The sequence below is a fragment of the Pyrus communis genome, chromosome 1, assembly GCF_963583255.1.
Source record: "Pyrus communis chromosome 1, drPyrComm1.1, whole genome shotgun sequence".
In the NCBI taxonomy this organism is placed as follows: Eukaryota; Viridiplantae; Streptophyta; class Magnoliopsida; order Rosales; family Rosaceae; genus Pyrus; species Pyrus communis.
The window spans coordinates 6,947,160-6,965,350 of record NC_084803.1 but is presented as its reverse complement, the minus strand read 5'-3'; the positions used below and the strand labels follow the sequence as shown (position 1 = coordinate 6,965,350).

General features: G+C 38.7%; 2 protein-coding genes and 1 long non-coding RNA gene across 8 annotated transcripts; all 3 read left to right on the top strand.

Annotated features, from left to right (window-relative positions):
- The first annotated feature begins 567 nt into the window (after positions 1 to 567).
- Positions 568 to 7,169, top strand: LOC137738591 (uncharacterized). Of its 2 annotated transcripts, none has more exons than XM_068478105.1 (5): positions 568 to 783; positions 942 to 3,402; positions 3,546 to 5,318; positions 5,610 to 5,850; positions 5,987 to 7,169. In XM_068478105.1, exons 2-5 carry the CDS (start codon positions 1,015 to 1,017, stop codon positions 6,556 to 6,558), a joined length of 4,974 nt encoding a protein of 1,657 aa, XP_068334206.1. In that variant the 5' UTR covers positions 568 to 783; positions 942 to 1,014; the 3' UTR covers positions 6,559 to 7,169. The 2 variants fall into 2 exon arrangements, with proteins under 2 accessions (XP_068334206.1, XP_068334205.1); XM_068478104.1 differs by having other exon boundaries at positions 5,610 to 5,865; positions 5,987 to 7,164.
- A 705-nt stretch (positions 7,170 to 7,874) lies between these two features.
- Positions 7,875 to 13,341, top strand: LOC137747374 (probable ADP-ribosylation factor GTPase-activating protein AGD14). Of its 2 annotated transcripts, XM_068487485.1 has the most exons (15): positions 7,875 to 8,091; positions 8,597 to 8,642; positions 8,897 to 9,015; positions 9,251 to 9,312; positions 9,413 to 9,500; positions 9,578 to 9,639; positions 9,716 to 9,848; positions 10,055 to 10,483; positions 10,990 to 11,607; positions 11,734 to 11,895; positions 11,978 to 12,085; positions 12,181 to 12,264; positions 12,414 to 12,585; positions 12,672 to 12,717; positions 12,971 to 13,341. In XM_068487485.1, the coding sequence occupies exons 3-15, from the start codon at positions 8,917 to 8,919 to the stop codon at positions 13,122 to 13,124; spliced, it is 2,217 nt and encodes a 738-aa protein (XP_068343586.1). In that variant the 5' UTR covers positions 7,875 to 8,091; positions 8,597 to 8,642; positions 8,897 to 8,916; the 3' UTR covers positions 13,125 to 13,341. The 2 variants fall into 2 exon arrangements, with proteins under 2 accessions (XP_068343586.1, XP_068343578.1); XM_068487477.1 differs by lacking the exon at positions 8,597 to 8,642.
- A 722-nt stretch (positions 13,342 to 14,063) lies between these two features.
- LOC137725960 (uncharacterized) lies at positions 14,064 to 17,563 on the top strand. Of its 4 annotated transcripts, none has more exons than XR_011067571.1 (7): positions 14,064 to 14,655; positions 15,037 to 15,426; positions 15,519 to 15,581; positions 16,057 to 16,180; positions 16,273 to 16,443; positions 16,810 to 16,877; positions 17,216 to 17,563. It is a non-coding gene; the product is annotated as an uncharacterized lncRNA (long non-coding RNA). The 4 variants fall into 4 exon arrangements; XR_011067570.1 differs by having other exon boundaries at positions 14,064 to 14,484; positions 14,588 to 14,655; positions 15,037 to 15,581; positions 17,216 to 17,562; XR_011067569.1 differs by having other exon boundaries at positions 15,037 to 15,105; positions 15,192 to 15,581; positions 17,216 to 17,560.
- The last annotated feature ends 628 nt before the right edge of the window (positions 17,564 to 18,191 follow it).

Genomic DNA, 18,191 nt, shown 5'->3' with positions numbered 1-18,191 from the left:
CGCGTAGTTTGATAGCATATTATTTTCTTTTCTTTCATAATTAAGAAACTTTAGGCCGGTTGGTCCCATCCACTTTCTTCACGGCCCATTTATTTCTTGCTAATTACATGGGGTCCGAATGGACAGGTCACCATACCGTTACGGCTATTAACTTCCACTCTTTGGGTGCTACCAACACCTGCTAGTGCACTGTGATCATGCGGTCCTCATAACCCGCCACGTGTTACATGGACACGGCGAGTATCAAACAGCAGACACTCTAGCGAGTACATCTTGTGCTTCCTTTCTGGCGCCCAAACGCAATTGTATTTGTATGTCCGATATTTCATGGAAAACGAGGCCCGGTTTTAAATCCGTCAAACAACACTTTTTCGGTAAAAATAAAGCCCTGAATCTGAACGGTCCATTTCTTTGTTACGAAATCCGACCGTCCACAGGAAGTGAATGCCCACCTCGGACGTGCCAATCGAACATCCCTGATTTCGCCACGTGGCATTATCCAGAGGATTCGTTTATTTTCCATTTAGTTATCGATTTTTTGGTTATTTTTCGATCAAAAACCTTACTCTCGCGGTACCTAAGAAACCCTAGCTCTCTGTCCCGTCTCTTACGGTTAAGAAAAAGGGGAAATTTCAACAATTATCGAAAGTTAAATTCGAAAATTGGGGAATTACATTAGGGTTTCAAATCGGGAGGTGCGGATTCGATCCCTAATTCATGATTTGGGCTCGTGATCTTCGCGTTTTGTTCGAGGAACCGATGATTCGTCGTCTGGCGGTTAAGGTACGCGTGCTATTGAGTTGATTAATTTGAAATTGGATGTAATTTTTGTTGTTTTTACTGGAAATGATCTGAATGCGTGGGGGAATAAGGTTGATTGTTTGATTTTGGTTTCTGTTGAGGGATTTTTGTGATTTTTTGCGTTGTTTCTGGTGTAACAGATCTGAAAACATGTATGATGGAATGTGAAAATTGGGGTTCGTCGGTTTGGTCGGTTGGACTGAGGGATTGTTGATGGAAAATAGAGTAGAGAACTCACATGGCACTGAAATTCCTGAAAAATCGAGATCTCTGGATCTTAAAACTTTGTATAAATCAAGAAGTAGGAAAGGTGTCGAAAACAAGAGCTTGAAGAGAAAAGTTAGTGCCGAGGATGGCGATGAGAACGGGGGCAAGACGAAGAAGAGTAAGAAAGAGGCTTCTCTTAGTAGTTTGAAGAATGTTAATACCAGTAGCAAGAAGAGTTTAGATAAAGTGTTTCGTAGCGGGTTGAGTTCTGGTTCACATGATCCGGAGGCATTGAAATCTGGGTCGAGCGAGAGATTGGATAGCAGTAGTGGGTTGAATGGTGTTTCGTCACTTAGTTTGAATAATAAGGTCATTCAAATCCCGAGGCGTAAACGGGGTTTTGTAGGGAGGAAGAAATTTGATGGTGGTCACGCTCACAAGCTGCCAGATGAGTCTGCTGGTAAAGTGGGTGTCATTGATCAGACAAATCAGACAGCTACGTTAAATGGTGATGATTTAGGTGCTCAAGCAGAGTCCTTGAAGGTTAAGCGAAAAAAGGGTCTTCATGAATTTAAAGAAAACATAAATAGTGAGTTGAATTCAGCACCACATGCTAAGAAAGAAGACGTTCCTACAAGTCATTCGGCTGTAAGCAATGGGGATTCATCTTTGAAGAAGTCTCGGAGGAATCGTAGGAAGAGGAAGGATTTGGCACCTCACAGTAAAAGTTCTGAAAAGGAAGCTGAGCCTTTGGTTGATGGTTCTACGGAAGAAGGCCACGATTTACAAGAAGATGATGAGGAGAATCTTGAACAGAATGCTGCAAGGATGCTTTCATCAAGGTTTGATCCTAGCTGCACTGGGTTTTCTTCAAACAACAAGGCTTCTGTAAATGGGTTGTCTTTTTTGTTATCTTCTGAACAGGATTTTGGTAGTCATAGGTCAAAGTCTATTTCTGGGTCAGAATCTAATTCGGTTGATAATTCTGGTAGAGTATTGAGGCCGAGGAAACAGCACAATGAAAAGGGACATTCAAGGAAGAGGCGCCATTTCTATGAAGTTTTCTTTGGGAACTTGGATGCTTACTGGGTGTTGAACCAGAGAATCAAAGTCTTCTGGCCTCTAGACCACAGTTGGTACTATGGTCTTGTGAATGACTATGACAAGGAAAAAAAACTTCATCATGTGAAGTACGATGATCGGGATGAAGAATGGATTGACCTTCAAAATGAGAGGTTCAAGCTCTTGTTACTCCCTAGTGAAGTTCCCGGTAAGACAGAGCAGAAAAAATCAAAGGTGAGGAATAGAAGTCCTGATGAGAGAAAAGGAGACATGAAATGCAGAAAAGAAAAGAAAAAGAGAAACTTGACTTCAGAGGACGGTAGCCGCATAGGCAGCTATATGGACACTGAACCCATTATTTCATGGTTGGCGCGATCTACGGGTCGGGTCAAGTCATCCTCCTGTGCTGTGAAGAAGCAAAAAACATCTGGTCTGTCTTTAAAGTCTGTGCCGCCATTGTCAGATGAAGGTGCCACTTTGCATGAATCTTTGGGTGACGGCTCCTTTAGAAGGGATAAAAATAAAAAATTTGGCAGATCATGTGATGATGTGAGGCAAGAAAAGTCTACCTCTCAGGGCAGCACTAGCCTCAAAGATAGCAAAATGCCTATTGTTTACTTTCGAAGGCGGCTTCGGAAGAATGAGTCTGAATTGTCTCATACATCCGAGGATGACCAGGCCTCTGCGGGTAAGCCTGGGTCACTGTATGATTTCTTGGGAAGCTTGGATGCCAATGGACCATTGTGGTCTATTGATGATGCAGGACTGCTGAAATTAACTCCTCCACGGATAGAACCAGGAAGAGTTACTTTTGAGTTAGGCCTTCCAGTGCATTCAATTACTAATGATTCTTTTGGAGTAGAGTTTCGGTTGTTTCGTGCTGCAATGCTGTGTAGGTATGGTGCAGTGGTGATTTCATGGCCAAAGGTTTACTTGGAGATGCTTTTTGTTGACAATGTAGTTGGACTGAGATTTCTGTTGTTTGAAGGTTGCTTGAAGCAGGCTGTGGCCTTTGTTTTTCTTGTCCTGTCATTGTTTCATCAACCCAATGACCAGGGGAAGTCTATTGATTTCCGGTTACCAGCAACTTCAATCAGGTTCAAATTCTCCTGTGTTCAGCATCTTGGGAAGCAACTTGTGTTTGCATTCTACAACTTTTTGGAAGTAAAAAATTCAAAGTGGAAGTACCTAGACTCGCAACTTATGAGCCATTGTTTGCTTACCAAGAAACTGCCCCTGTCTGAATGCACTTATGATAGTATTAAAGCACTTCAAAATGGAAGAAATCAATCACCTTTTATGTCTCTTTGTGTGCATTCCTCCTTTGTCAAGGTATTTGTCTTATGTTCTCCACATTTTCTGAATATAATTTTGGTTCTAACAGAATTTTTTCGGTCTTGTTGTGTAGATAATTATATTGTTCTTCAATGTATTTGTATTATGAAGGTATTCACTCTAATTTTTTCAACAACCAGGGTACACAGAGGAGGTCCAGGCAGAGTATTAACTTCATGGGTGGTTCCAGGGAATCTACATCTGTAAATATTAGTCATCCTACTTCTCGTAATGATGAGCTATGCCGAAAACTTCCTCCACTTGCCCTCTCCTTTGCTGCAGCACCTACGTTCTTCATTAGTTTGCATCTTAAACTGCTCATGGAAAATTGTGTTGCTAATATCTGCTTTGGCGACCGTGATTCAGTGGAGCATGTTGAAAACTCTGGCAGTATGTTGGCAGTTGACTGGTCTATCGTCGAGGACTTTATTAGCGGAGGTTCGAAAATTACTCCTCAGAAAAATTTGAAGGCTCCACCAAGTAATGCTACTTCTAATGGGTCCTGTGCCAAACCAGATGCTGAAAATGCTATTTCTGTATGCCATGGAGCTCGGACAAATTCATCTCAGCATTTCCAAAATGGTGGTCTTGATGTTTCTGTATCCTCTGGTGGAACTGGTGTCCTTGAAAAGACTGGAACAGATGAAGTTGTACAGTCGAAGGCATTGCAAAGCCATCATCCAGAGTCAGATCAATGTTCTTTATCCCCAAGGCCTTTGGTTGGTAGAGACAAGTCCGACACTGATTCCCAATCTTTTCCGAATGGTCTCACTGTTGAAATTCCATCATTTGACCGATATGAGAAGCCTGTGGATAAGGAGGTGCAAGGTGCTCAACAGCCTACAGAATTTTCTTGGAATATGAATGGTAGCATTATCCCCAGCCCTAACCCCACTGCTCCCAGAAGTACAGGGCACCGAAATAGAATTAATTCATCACTTGGACACCTCTCACATAATTGGTCTGATGGAACTGATCTTTTCCATAATGGTTTTGGCAGTGGACCAAAGAAGCCGCGAACTCAGGTGTCCTACACTTTGCCTTATGGAGGTTTTGATTTTAGTTCGAAGCAAAGAAACCTTCAGAAGGGTCTTCCTCATAAACGAATCAGGAGGGCTAATAATGAGAAGAGGTCATCAGATGCTTCCAGAGGTTCCCAAAGAAACTTGGAGCTCTTATCATGCGAGGCAAATGTGTTAGTCAATGGCAGTGACAGAGGGTGGAGGGAATGTGGGGCCCATGTTGTATTAGAGCTTTTTGATCATAATGAGTGGAAGCTTGCTGTAAAAATTTCAGGGACTACAAAGTACTCATACAAAGCACATCAATTTTTGCAGCCTGGGACAACAAACCGCTATACTCATGCTATGATGTGGAAAGGAGGAAGGGATTGGAATTGGGGTTTAGAGTTTCCAGATAGGAGTCAGTGGGCACTTTTTAGGGAGATGCATGAAGAGTGTTACAATCGGAATATCCGCTCTGCTTCAGTAAAAAACATTCCTATTCCTGGTGTCCGCTTAATTGAAGAAAGTGATGATAATTTAACTGAAATATCATTTCTTCGCAGCTCTGCAAAGTATTTCCGGCAAATAGAAACAGATGTTGAAATGGCTTTGGACCCATCTCGGGTCTTGTATGATATGGATAGTGATGATGAGCAGTGGATTTTGCAGTTTCAAAATTCTTCAGAAGTTCACAATTGTGGCTCAACAGAGATCGAAGATGAGATGTTTGAGAAAACAATGGACATGTTTGAAAAGGCTGCATTTGATCAACATGAGTTCACATCTGAAGAAATAGAAGAGCTCGTGGATGGTGCTGGAGTTGGGCCCATGGACGTGATCTTATCCATTTATGAGCATTGGCAACAGAAAAGGCTCAGGAAGGGAATGCCTTTAATCCGACATCTTCAGGTACATATTCTTTCTTAACAGAGGTATTTTTTGTTTTTTACTGTTAATATCGGAAACCACCCCCCAGCGCTCTTTTCATACCGTAACTCTTTTGTAATTTGAAACCCAAATTATGGGTCTTTTTGGGGGTGGGTTCTGGAGCTTCTTTCATGTGGTAAATTCACGGGGTTGGATGCTTATGTCTATTACTTCTTGGCCGTGCTTAAATGCTTGTTTCTTTTCCTTGATGAAGGTCAGCTGTCTTTTCATTCATCTTGATGCATCACATAAAATTCATTTTTTCCTTTGCAGCCACCGTCATGGGAAAGGTATCAACAACAAGTGAAAGAGTGGGAGCAAGCTATGATCAAAACCAATACCACGCTCCCTAATGGATGCCATGGGAAACCTTCATCAGTTGAAAAGCCACCAATGTTTGCTTTTTGTCTGAAACCACGGGGACTAGAAGTTCCCAACAAGGGATCTAAACAACGGTCACAGAGGAAATTTTCAGTTTCTGGACATAATGGTGTCATGTTAGGAGATCACGATGGTATCCATGCTTTTGGTATTTGTTTAGCCTTATTTAGTATGTTTAATTGAAATCTTTACGCTACATGCATTTTTTTTGTTTGACTAATTTCTTGTGGAAGCATCTTTTCTTAATTGGGTTTTCTTTCTTCTCTCAGGAAGGAGATCAAATGGATTTGCTTTCGGTGATGAAAGGGTGGTATATCCAGGCCATAACTATGACTCTTTAGAAGACTCCCCCTTGTCTCAGACGTTGCCTGGGGTATTTTCACCAAGGGATGCAGCTAACATGTTGATGAGCAATGATGGGTTTGGGAGAAATCGTCTCCGCAGAATTCATAGGAGCAAGTCAAAGAAATATGGGAGAATGGTATCTTCTGTTGGCCCCCAGATGGTGTCTTCATACAGTCCTAGAGTTGTACGAAACAGAAATGAAGTTCATCGATGGAATGCAGGTCTCCCTGATTGGTCAAGCCAGCGGTATTATCAACCAGAAGTGTCTCCGAGGCATGGCATGGGACTGCTGGACGATTCTGATCTCGATGAGTTCAGATTGCGTGATGCATCTGGTGCCGCCCAGCATGCACATAAAATGGCAAGGCTCAAGAGAGATAAAGCTCAGAGATTGTTTTACAGAGCAGATCAAGCAATCCACAGGGCCGTGGTTTCTCTCGTGACCGCGGAAGCGATCAAAACTTCTTCCGAGGACTCCAGCGATGATGAAGAGTAGAACACCACAGTTAAGCGTGAGACGATACAATGGAAATGCCAAATCCCTCTCAGCTTGCCGTTCTGCAGCCCAAAGAGACTCTAGTAGATGAGACTCCGACAATGTTTTTGGTGGAATCAGTCTTTGTTCTGGTTCTCCTTTGTCAGTGGTGGTGGCTATTTTTTGTTTGGTCTTTTTCACGCGGATACCACAGAGCAATTCTAACATGAGAGCCATGAACAGTAGGGATGGGGAGGAACTCATTGCTCCGATGCCCTGACGCTTCGACTTCCTCTGATTCTTGTACGGGCGAGATTCTTTTACCGGCTTTCAGTCTGTCTGTCTGCTCACTCCAGCCATTGCGACTGTTGTACCGATCATGATCATCCTGCAAGTTAGGGAAGGGAAGGGGTTTATGAAATTTTGGCTGCCAATCTCATTGTACAGATCCTTTTCTTTTTTTTTGTTTTTTTTCCCTCTGTTTTTTTTCCCCTTAACCTACAGTTTTTAGAGTGTTCGGTATTTAGGGAGCAGTTTGCCCAAATAATACAACCACTGAAAAAAAAGAAAAAGGAATATATGACCTTTTGCTGTTAAACACTGTAGCTTTTACTCGACATACTAGTGAAAATGCGTGACACCTTGATGCGATTGCGAACCAACAATAGAGTTTTCAGTGTCGAGAACACGGTCTAGTACAGTAATATTTTTAGTGTCTGGGGCATGATTTGGCACACAAAGGGTAATAATACAACGGGTAGGAAACTTGAAAAAAGTAATTTCAATCAATTGTATTATAACTTTTGTATTCAGCACATTGGAAAATTTCTCAAAACCAAGAGCTAGTGTGCTGTGCTGTATGTTAACAATACTCATCTCGTGTGGTGAAAAAACTCTTAAATTTGCCTGTACAGCAAAAGCTAGAATTTTAAATTTCGGTTTCCGTAATTTAAATGAATTTAGCATGTATCTTATTGTTAAGAAAAAGGCTTCATGGTTTAGGGCTGGTTTGAATGTGTTTTTAAAATGGCTGAAAACGTTTTTAGAGAAAATATTTTTGGGTTCCAAAAGCATTTTAAATGCTTTCTGCAAGAAGCACCAGTTATGTGCTTCTTCCAAGAAGTACTTTAAGTGATTTTCCAGGATTTACTTGTATTTTTACAAAGGATTGGTTTCAAAAATATTTTCACCAAAAACACTTTCAATTATTTTAAAAGCACATTCAAACCGCCCTTAATTTGAAAGACTTTGGAAGTCTTTTTTGGTACTACAGAGAAACTTGAGCACCGTTCAAAAATCAGCAAGGGTTCAACGGCTATAATTGCTAAGCGGTAAAATCGGCAAATTTCACTCTCTCCCTTTGGTCTCTTTCCCTCCGTTGCCTCTGTAACCGACTTCCCACCAAAAATGTCCGACTCTCAGCCTCCTCGGATCGTCTTCCGCAACGCTTATTATCTTCAATTTCTCTCTCGGTTCCCAATTTATAGGGTTTCTTCTCTGCTCGCTTGTGGATGCAGACATAGATTCGAGCTGCCACACTGGTTTTATAATCAGGTTGGTTTTGATTTTCTCCTCTTATTTTCCGTTTAGTTGGTCAGAAAATTTAGGAAAAGAAAGTAAAATTTCTGCATTTTTTCTTCAATTTATCGGATTTTGATAACAATCGGAGTGAAAAACTGATTTTTCATCTGTTTGGTTGCTGAGAAATGTAGGAGAAGTAGAGGAGGGTAATTGCCTTTCGTGTTACAACATTTGCATTTGTTTTTACTCTTCTACTTCAGTTATCAGATTTTGATAATAATTGGAGGCAAAACCTGCTTTTCCATCTGTTTGGTAGCTGAGAAAATGTAGGAGAAGTAAAGGAGGGTAATTGATGTTCATGCAATAACATTTGCATCTGTTTAAATTATTTTGCTTCATTTTATCGGATTTTGATTCTGTTTGGTTGCTGTGAAAATGTAGGAGAAGGAGGGAAAATGATGTTGATGTAATATATTGCATTGGTATGTAGGTTGGTTGAAAAAGTGATGTTGATGTAATATATTGCATTGGCATGTAGGTTGGTTGAAAAGGGATTCCCTTTTCTTTAAAAGAGACAGGATACGGTATTTCAGTTTACTTTTATGGATGATATTTGAATTATTTTTGGAAGATGACACTGTATTTTCTGGATATTGGAGGAGCCATATTTTCTTTAAGCAGAAATTGATTTAATCTACACTGGTTATATAATCAGGTTGTTTTTTCTCCTTATTGGTTTCTATCGGTTTGGTGAGAAAATTGAGGAAGAGAAAGTTAAGCTCAGTGGCTGTGTTGGTTGTTGCAATAATTATTTCTCCATTCTCTTTTTTCTGTTCAGGTTTCATAATTTTCTGAGAAATGGGAAAAGGGTCGAAGGAAGATGAGAAAATCGAAAGAACAATTCGCAGTCTTTTGAAACTTCCCGAGAATAAAAGATGCATCAACTGCAATAGCTTGGTATGGCGTCTTCTTGTTATATTGTGCCCAAATAAGTGAAACTACAGGCATCATTAATGGTTCTTCATCTGCAGCATTGTACTAGTGGAAGCAGCAAAACACTGTATTTATTAATACCTGCCAATTAATATTCGAAATCCGTAAATGCACGCCCATGTGCTTAGAAGGATATATGAGAAGATTCTTGCGGAGTGAATATATGAAGTTTTCCTTTAAACATGTATTCATTGTGCAGGGACCACAATATGTTTGCACCACCTTCATGACATTCGTCTGTACAAATTGTAGTGGAGTACAGTAAGTAGTCATGTCTGGTTTTGATCATAAGTTCTGCGTGGGATTGTTTTGATTTTGCATCTTCTCAGTGCTGACCAATTAAGATTTTCAAATCGTCCAGTCGGGAGTTCACTCACCGAGTAAAATCAGTGTCAATGGCCAAATTTAATGCAGAAGAAGTTAGTGCACTTCAAGCAGGGGGAAACGAGGTGAGCATGTACATTCATTTGTCTCACTATCATTCTTTCTCATCCACTAACATTCTTACTAAAGCGTTCATTTACAGAGAGTTAGACAAATTTATTTTAAAGATTGGGATCCTCAGTACCATTCTTACCCTGATGCCAGGTGATTAAGCATGTATCTCTTTGTAGTATGGAATACTTCATATCGGATGTTTTCTAATTCACATACTACTTTGCAGTAATCTTCATGGACTCAGGAGTTTTATCAAGCATGTATACATTGATAGAAAATACACTGGTGAGAGGAGTGTCGGCACGAGGAGTATCAACACTAGTGAGAGGAGTGGCAACAAGCTCCCAAGGCTGCAATTGGTGAGCCATTTATTTTAGAATTGCCTATTCAATACATTTCTATTTCGTATGATACTACTTTTGTCTTGTGGAGAACTTGGTCATTCCTGATTTGCATACAATATCAACAGCAGCAAGCACTACAAATATAGACCTCATTTTAATTCTGTAGTGATGCGATTCTTGTTGGTTGCTTCCAGTTAAAGATTCTTATTTATTTAATACAGAGCATTGAGGGGTCTGATGATAATCGGAGGGTTGGTGGACATCATACTGGATCCAGGAGCTTCCATGATGATAACAGGTTGGAACGGAGTTATAGTTATAGTCCAAGTGGAAGAAATTTAAGATATTACTATGATGAAAGAAGAAGTCCTCAATATTCTCCAGAAAATTCAAGAAGTGGTGGTTTTAAGAAAGCTCCTCTACGTTTTGAGATAGTTGATAATAGGATTCGGGCAGAAAAACGAGGATCCTCAAGTGGAGAATACAAGGTCCAAAGCAGGACACCAGACAATAATAAGACCGCAGAAAGCTCCCGTTCTCCTGTTGCGCCCCCTGTTAAAGATAAAATAGGGGAAAATGTGCCTCCTCCGCAGGTTGGTGAAAGGTCCACAGCAAATCAGAAGGATACTGATGGTTCTGCTCATAATCAGGTGGGTAGCTGCTTACGTTATGATGGTTAGTTCTTTGAAGTATAGGTTTTTTTTTTTTTTTTTTTTTAATTTATTTTTTTTATGCGGTTGTAATGCACTTCTCCTTCATGAGACCCATTATTTGTTATGCACATTCTTATTTCCGTAGTATTTTTTTAAGCATGTTTTGGTTTCTGTTGGCGTAGAACAATGGGTACTTTTCCCTATTCTATATGTCCCTACTCTATATGTACTGCTTTAGCATTCCCTCACATGGACATAAGTGGTCATGCACATAGTGGTTCCTCTTTCGGGTGGCTAGGGGAGGGTTCTATGTACAGGAGATCCTGAATCTAAATTCTTACAATGCTGTCTATCAATTTATTTTTGTGAGATCCGTGCACCTGGACACTTAAATGGCGTAGAAAGGCCAACCTTACCAAAAAGTTTATCAAGCTTCCTACTACTCTTTTTGTAGACGGTTTTCAAGAAAAATATGCACTTATAGTTTGTGGTTTTCTTTGTAGAAAACTAAATCTACTGGTGGCCATGTTGGGAATGCGGCGGAACAAAAAGTATTAAGCTTGATTGATTTCAATACTGATTCTGAGCCCCCACATGCTGCAGAATCGCAATTGGAACAAACACCTGTACCCAATAATGATAACAACTGGGCCTCATTTGAATCATCTTCAACGGAGAAGGCACCTCAGGTTCCAACTGCGGTTCCAAATGCAGACCCTCTGGAATCTTTGCTATTTGAATTGGCAAGTCCCTCATCTGTTCCTGTGAGTAATGCATCTGAGACACCACGCAATGATGGTGCTCCCTCAACTGCGGGCATAAACACCATGCCCCCTGATGGTGCTTCCCCAGCTGCAACTGCAGAGCAGATGCCAACATTACTTAATACAAGTAATGCATCTACATCTACATTGACTAGTACCACTGTGGCAGCACAACCTACTGATGCAGGTCCTGTGCAAGATCTTGCTATTTTTGGTGGCGACACCACTGTAAAAGCAACTGATGAGAAGCAGTTAGTACTAAGTACACAGCAAGATCAGTCCTCTATATCCTTCGCTGCGGATAGTGGTTCTACTTCACATCATGTCAATTATGGAGTTGGAGCTTCAAATGGTGAGGTAAGATGAGAATCGCTTTCTCCTTAATTAATTACTCTCAATTCATGAATTCGAATGATAATTTTTAATTTTCTTATCTGCTACGCGACTTGCTTACCTTGTTGCTTAATGTATATACATATGCAGTTAAGGAATTTGTCACTGGAACCAAGCATACAAAGATCTTTCAGTATTCCTGCTGAAAAATCATCTCAATCTATGTTAAATCCAGCTGAACACACCGACAGTGGCAGTGGAGCTAAATCCCAAGTGGAAATGAATTCTAGTATGCGAAAGGAACTCCCAGCGGTATGAAATTATGTTATTTGCTTCATACATATGCAGTTTTTCCGGTAAGTTTCTTGATTGTCTTTTGTTAAATTCTCTGCAGGACCTTTTTACTGCAAGTTACTCATCAGCTCCTGGACAAGCTTCAGGCTGGCATACTGCTCCAGCTCATGGAATGGGGTACAGCATGCAGTATTACCCTACCGCGACGGTATATAATGCGTAAAAAATTACAAATCTGAGTATGTTGTGTATTAATTTCTGCATACAATATGGAGGGTATTGACATGTTATTTTCATTTACAGCCTGCTCCAGTATTTCCGGGTCCAGCAAAACCCAAAAACCCTTTTGATCTTGATGAAGAAAAAAGTCTAGTAACTTCCACACATGTACGCACAACATTCAATTGATATCTCGTATATCGTGTTCTCTCTTTTTTGCAAAGTTTAAAGTTTATGCTCTTAGTTTTCTTATCACGAAATAAAAGTTCAGATCTATGGCATTCACCTTTTAACCTTCACATATTGTCGTCGTGTAGTTTCCTTCCATGTCTTCATTGCAAGGAGCTCTGCATAACGTGCCAGTACCAGGCTTGATGCATGCTTCGAGCCTTCCTACTATGTCGCAGTTTAAGACACCCCAGTCTCCAACTAATGAATCCATGATGATGCCTTCACACTCGCCTTCCTTCGCAAATGCTTTCTCTCCAAGTAAATTCACTTTGTTACCTTATGTTTCATGTCAACTTTCTTTCTTGGCTTCTTGTCTTGTATTATGTCTAATACTATCATCTCAGGGTCGTACTTGGGGCATCAATTACCTAATAATGTGCAATTTTTAAGGTAAATTATCGTTCTTAACTATCTCCTTTGTACCATATTATCTGGAGGCAAGTTTGCTCGACATTGGCAGCCCTTGATAGCTCCGCCATTGTCGTCTTCCCTATATTTTGCAGAGCATATGCTATCAGAACACCATGTCTTGCTTCCTCTTACGTTTTTGTTTTGCATGAATGGACCAACGTGCATGATATTCACAAATTTCGTCTGCGATTATGTCTAATTTGTTAACTTTCATTTAATGTCATCGTTGCAGACCGCAAGGAGTTGGCGGCTTTGGCAAGGACGAAGCTGCTTTTGGATCCCTAACCACAACTCAGCAACCGTTTCGGCAACCAAGCGTCAAATACCCAGCACCCAGCAGCAGCTCAGAAACTTTTTCTCCAATGAGAGGAAACCCATTTGGATGATCGAAAATTATTTCGGTCTCAAAAGCATCTTCAGGATTGCATCCTTTCTAGTCGAAGATCAAGTGTAACGAGTAAATACAGATATGTGTGTGTGCGTGTATCTTTGTAAATATCTTGTTAAAAATCAGTTAATATGTTCTCACATGTACTATTTTGTATTGTTAAAGCATCGGAAGTAAGATGGATGCTACTATTGAATTAAGTGACTGATTATTGATGCGTTAAAGCTCTGTATTAATCAACGGTTAGCCGTCACTCGTACATGCAATTGACTGCAATCAAATACTTGAAAATAAGAAATCATATCTACTATGGAGAGCTTCCTTTCTTTACTTTTTCCAATTTCTATGTTCTCCTATTCTTTCGTTTATTATTATTATTTTTTCCTGTCGTTAGTGATAAGCATTTTTGGTTTTAAGAAACAACATATTGGGATATGAATGGTTCTGCAACATATGGGTACCAGATGTTGGCCCTGGTCAGGGGGATTGGGCTGGCGTTGTTATGCTCATGTGGGTCTGTATTTTATAAGCCTGCACTTGTAATTTACGCACATTTCCCAATAAGAAGCAAAATAATAATTTTGTACTCTCTGGAATTCATTACTTGTTTCTTGAGACATATCATGAGTTGTCATTATTATTGCAAGCTGCAAACAATGATATTTATGGCTTATTCGAGGCGTTAAGTAAGTGGCAAGTAGACATGTCTTTGTTAATATTTTCTTATTGGGCCTCGTGCCTAATTAATTGTTGTTTAAGCTTGACCTAGAAACACACATATTCTCGAAGTACTTAATGTTACGAATGAAAAGCCCATGCATAACGAAATTTGGAGTTACAACGAAAATTCTATACAACGATTGAAGACCAAAGATAAATTGGTAACTTAGAGCAAATTTATATATACTAAAACCCAAACATCTGGTTACTGTTCTAGGGCAGTGTGCGGACCAAAACGCCCCTCAAGTTAGTCTTCAGCCACTACTTTTTGTCTTTTTTGTACAGTAAAATTCCGAAATTGCCCTTTATATTCACCCATTCCTCTGGAGTCTTTCTTTTGGTCTTTTCTTAATTTTTTAAACCCTTATCTACGCGTGTCCGCCATCGTGGAAAGAAAGGGGACATGCGGCACTCTTTCTGCTTCTCTCGGGTGGATCTCTAGAATTCTCCTTTGGTTTCCGTCACCCAACCAATCCATCAGACTCATCATTACACCCCACTAATTGCTCTCTCAGTCTCTCCCACACCTCATTTACTCTCTCATTACACTCAAATTTTGGATTTTTCAAGAAAGGCAGTCTGTTCTGCTTCTTCTGTTCTGATTTGAAGAAGATTTCTCAAGCGGCTATAATTTCATGGTAGGTTGGTTTAAAGCAGTTCCTAAATTTGGGATCGTTTGGGATATTTTTAGGTTTTTCTGTCCCTGACAAATCTTGGCTCGCTGAAAAAAACCGGAAGCAGTTTAAGCTTATTCAGCCTTTTGATTTGGATTGAAGATGATTTTTAGCCAAAAAGGCTAATGTTTTCTGGTAAGTTCTTTGAATCCTGCATTTGGGAGGTTTTTTTTTTTCCCCCAAAGCTGTGGGTTTTGTTTTCTTCAATTTTAAAACATTAAAAATTGAATTCTTTGTTTGGGTAAAAAATTAATTAGATTCTGTATGGGTTCTAATGAGGCATTGAATTGGGTTTGAGAGTTTTGATTTAATGAGGGAGGTAGGGAGTGTATAGGGAGAGACGGAGGTAGGTGATTTGCAGAGGGTGAGAGAAAAACGGGAGAGAAGGGGTAGTACATTATATTTTGATTTTATAATTTTGGGGGTTTTGTGTTTAAATTTTGCGTTTATACTTTTGGGGGTTTTGTGTATGCGCATGGATGTTGAGTGTGGTATCTGATCTGATTTGATTTTCAGTTTCAGAAGATGGTCATGTTGGAATTTTGGGGCTTTCGTATGCAACGTTGGAACCACTTTGTGCTCAAGGTATATAATAAGGTACGTAGCCTCATTATTACACCTTATCTTATCTTCTGTTGATACGAATTTTGTTGGTTTTTCGATTTTATCAGGGTCCCTTTTTTTAACGTCTGGCGTTCGTTGGTGAGTTTTTCTACTTTTTTAGTACTTTTTTGCAGATATAGCCTACAAATGTTGTCCCGAAGGTTGGACATAATCATTACTTCCTATTACAATTATTAAAGTTAATTCAATTAACTAAAGTTGATTTGAATGTGATGATGATGGAGATATTTGCATAGGTGATAGAATCTCGCTGACAACTTTCGATATTCAGATGGAATTTGCGTATGAATTTTGTTTATCTAATTTTGGGTGTTCTGTTTATATCGTTAGATTCGTCGCCTGAGTGTATGATTTGCTTCTGTTTTTTGTTTCAGGAGATGTTGCTCTACATTTCTTCGGGCTTTTGTGTGCAGCTTTCGAAGCCCTTTGTGCTCAAGGTAAATAATTTTAGTTTTTTCCTTTGAGGCTTGCTTATTAGGACAAACAAAAAACGTTTTGATAAATGGATGCAGATGGTATTGAGAGTTTTGGCTATTCCCTCAGTGTGTGTAGGCTTTTATTCACGACGGGTTAAGTAGTTTTGAACTTCTCTTTTGCTTCATATGGAAACCTGCTTTACCATCTCTAGGCTACTAATAAGTGTGCTCAACGTTCAAATGGTTCTTTGACACGCTACTTAGCATTTCTGATTATTTAGTTAATTAAGTCAATGATGACAATACTATAGTTTCATCTTTCAGGAGAGTTAAGTTTCTCTTTTATATGATTCGAAGTTTAATAAATGGTGCCTTGCTTCAAAACCTTTTTGTGATCTCATGCTGCCATTTTATTTAGACTCAAGAGTGTTAGTTGATTGACGTAATTACCCTTCATTTGCTAACAATTCTCAACTTTTTTTTATGTATTGTATAGTAAAATCACGGATTTACCCCTTCTGTACGAGTGTCCGCCGTCGTAGAAAGGAAGGGGACGGGTGGCACTCTTTTTCTGCTTCTCTCAGGTTGAAGAAGATTTCTCAAGCAGCTATAATATCAAGGTAGGTTGGTTTAAAGCAGTTCCAAAATTTGGGATCGTTTGGGATATTTTTAGTGCATTGTGGTCTTAATTTAATTGCGTGGTTGCTTTCAGGATTTCTTGAGTCGAATAACAACCTGGGTGATCAAAAGGATAAAAAAGCATTTAGTCTCTGCTTGCAAGATGACTTATTTTCATGTCTGTCCTCCCTCTAAGTCAACTGAGGATTCAAATCTAGCGGGGCCAGCTCAAGATATAGATAAAACAATTTCAAGTCTTTAAAAGGTATAATTTGCTAATCCCCCTTTCCTTGGAGTTAATTTTTAGTGATGTGTTTTTAATAGGATTGCAGATTTGAGTAGTGAGTATTTTCAGTAGTGTTATTTTTTATTAGCAATTTATAATGCTATTTGTAAAATTTAGCCAGATTTTTTTAACAACTATAATATCGTTTGATTTCAATTTGTAATTACTTTTTTGATAAATTTAAGCTTAATTATGTTAGTAAATCTTTATACCTTATGTCCAAATTCATATACAATATAGTATATGATACATATACAATATATTCCAGGATACATATACAATACCGTATATGTATAGTTTTGATATTGTTGCTGACCATTTTCAATGCATGCATTTTGTGTGTAGAGGGTGAAAGTTGCATTCTTCACAAAGGCAAAATAAAGAACAGATTCTACTTCATATGAAAAGAAGAGGTTAGTTTGATTATCATTGCTTTTTTGATATGGTTACTTGGCTTACGTCTAATTTAATCATTTGCTTGCGCAAGTTGAAGTCATTCGTTTTATTAATGCTGGTGATCAAGATCAACCTGAGTTAATGTTAAAACAATATCATAGTTTTATTAACCCCTTTCTTTTCCATCTTTAACAAAATTTCATGAAATTTTTTCACAATTTTTTTTAAAGAAATTAAGTTGTTTTACTATTTTACTGTCTCTTGATAGATTTTTTTTTTTCGTTGATCAAAATTAGTATTGCAAATTAACCCCTTTCAATTACATCTTCATTTTATTGTTGTTTTGTAATTTCAGAACAATGTGTTTGTACGCTTCTGATTAAACACAAAAAGGAGTCCTTCAACGTGGAACATGAAGATGTAATTGAAGTTTCTACAGAAGTTACTAAATACTTAATTAACAATGACAATGATGTATCCCTTCACATTGCAAAGTTCATCCCCTCCGTTAGCAATTCTGGACAATTTGAGGTAATATCATCAATTCATTTTATCAATTTTATTTGTTTGAGCGATTATCGCATAAACCCAATTAAATTTCAGTACAAAAACTTGAATTTTGTTTTAATTTTAATAGTTGTAGTAGTATATACCATTGATTTAACTTTGTACAGCAATTCTTTCCTTCTGGTTCTGCAAATCCGTGAACTTCGCACCAGAAACCAATGACTACGATATAGGCACATATATGTTAGTTGTTGAACATATCGTTGTAAATAGATTTCCACATGAATGCAAATATTTCACATTTCCGATGGGACACCTAATAGCCATACACCACACACAATTGAGGTAACCATAACGTTGTTGTTGTTTTGCAATATTTCACATTTTATACCCCTTGAGTTGTTTAGATTTCAATATTGTAGAGTAACTGATTGTACAATGGTTAGTCGACTGTATGTTTTAATATGGGAATGTGTACTTGTTCAGTTTCTTTCTTTAGTGTGCAAGCATGACATTAGCTAGATGAAGATTGCTATGCGGTTATAAAGGCAGAGAAAGGGTCATGTAATACCAGTTTATGCAATAAATGATTATTTTTAAAAACAAATTTTCTTTTAAGTGATTCTATTTAAATATATATTCACATTACTTATATCTCACCGTCAGCTAGCTAGTGATTATACTCATTACACAACTATATGAAATCAAGAAATGAGTTTTATGTTCACTTTACATTTGCATACTGCTAGCGTCCATCTTATCACACTATATACATATATCTCATGGCCATACTAAATAAATCAGCATGTTGGTGACTGTGGTGA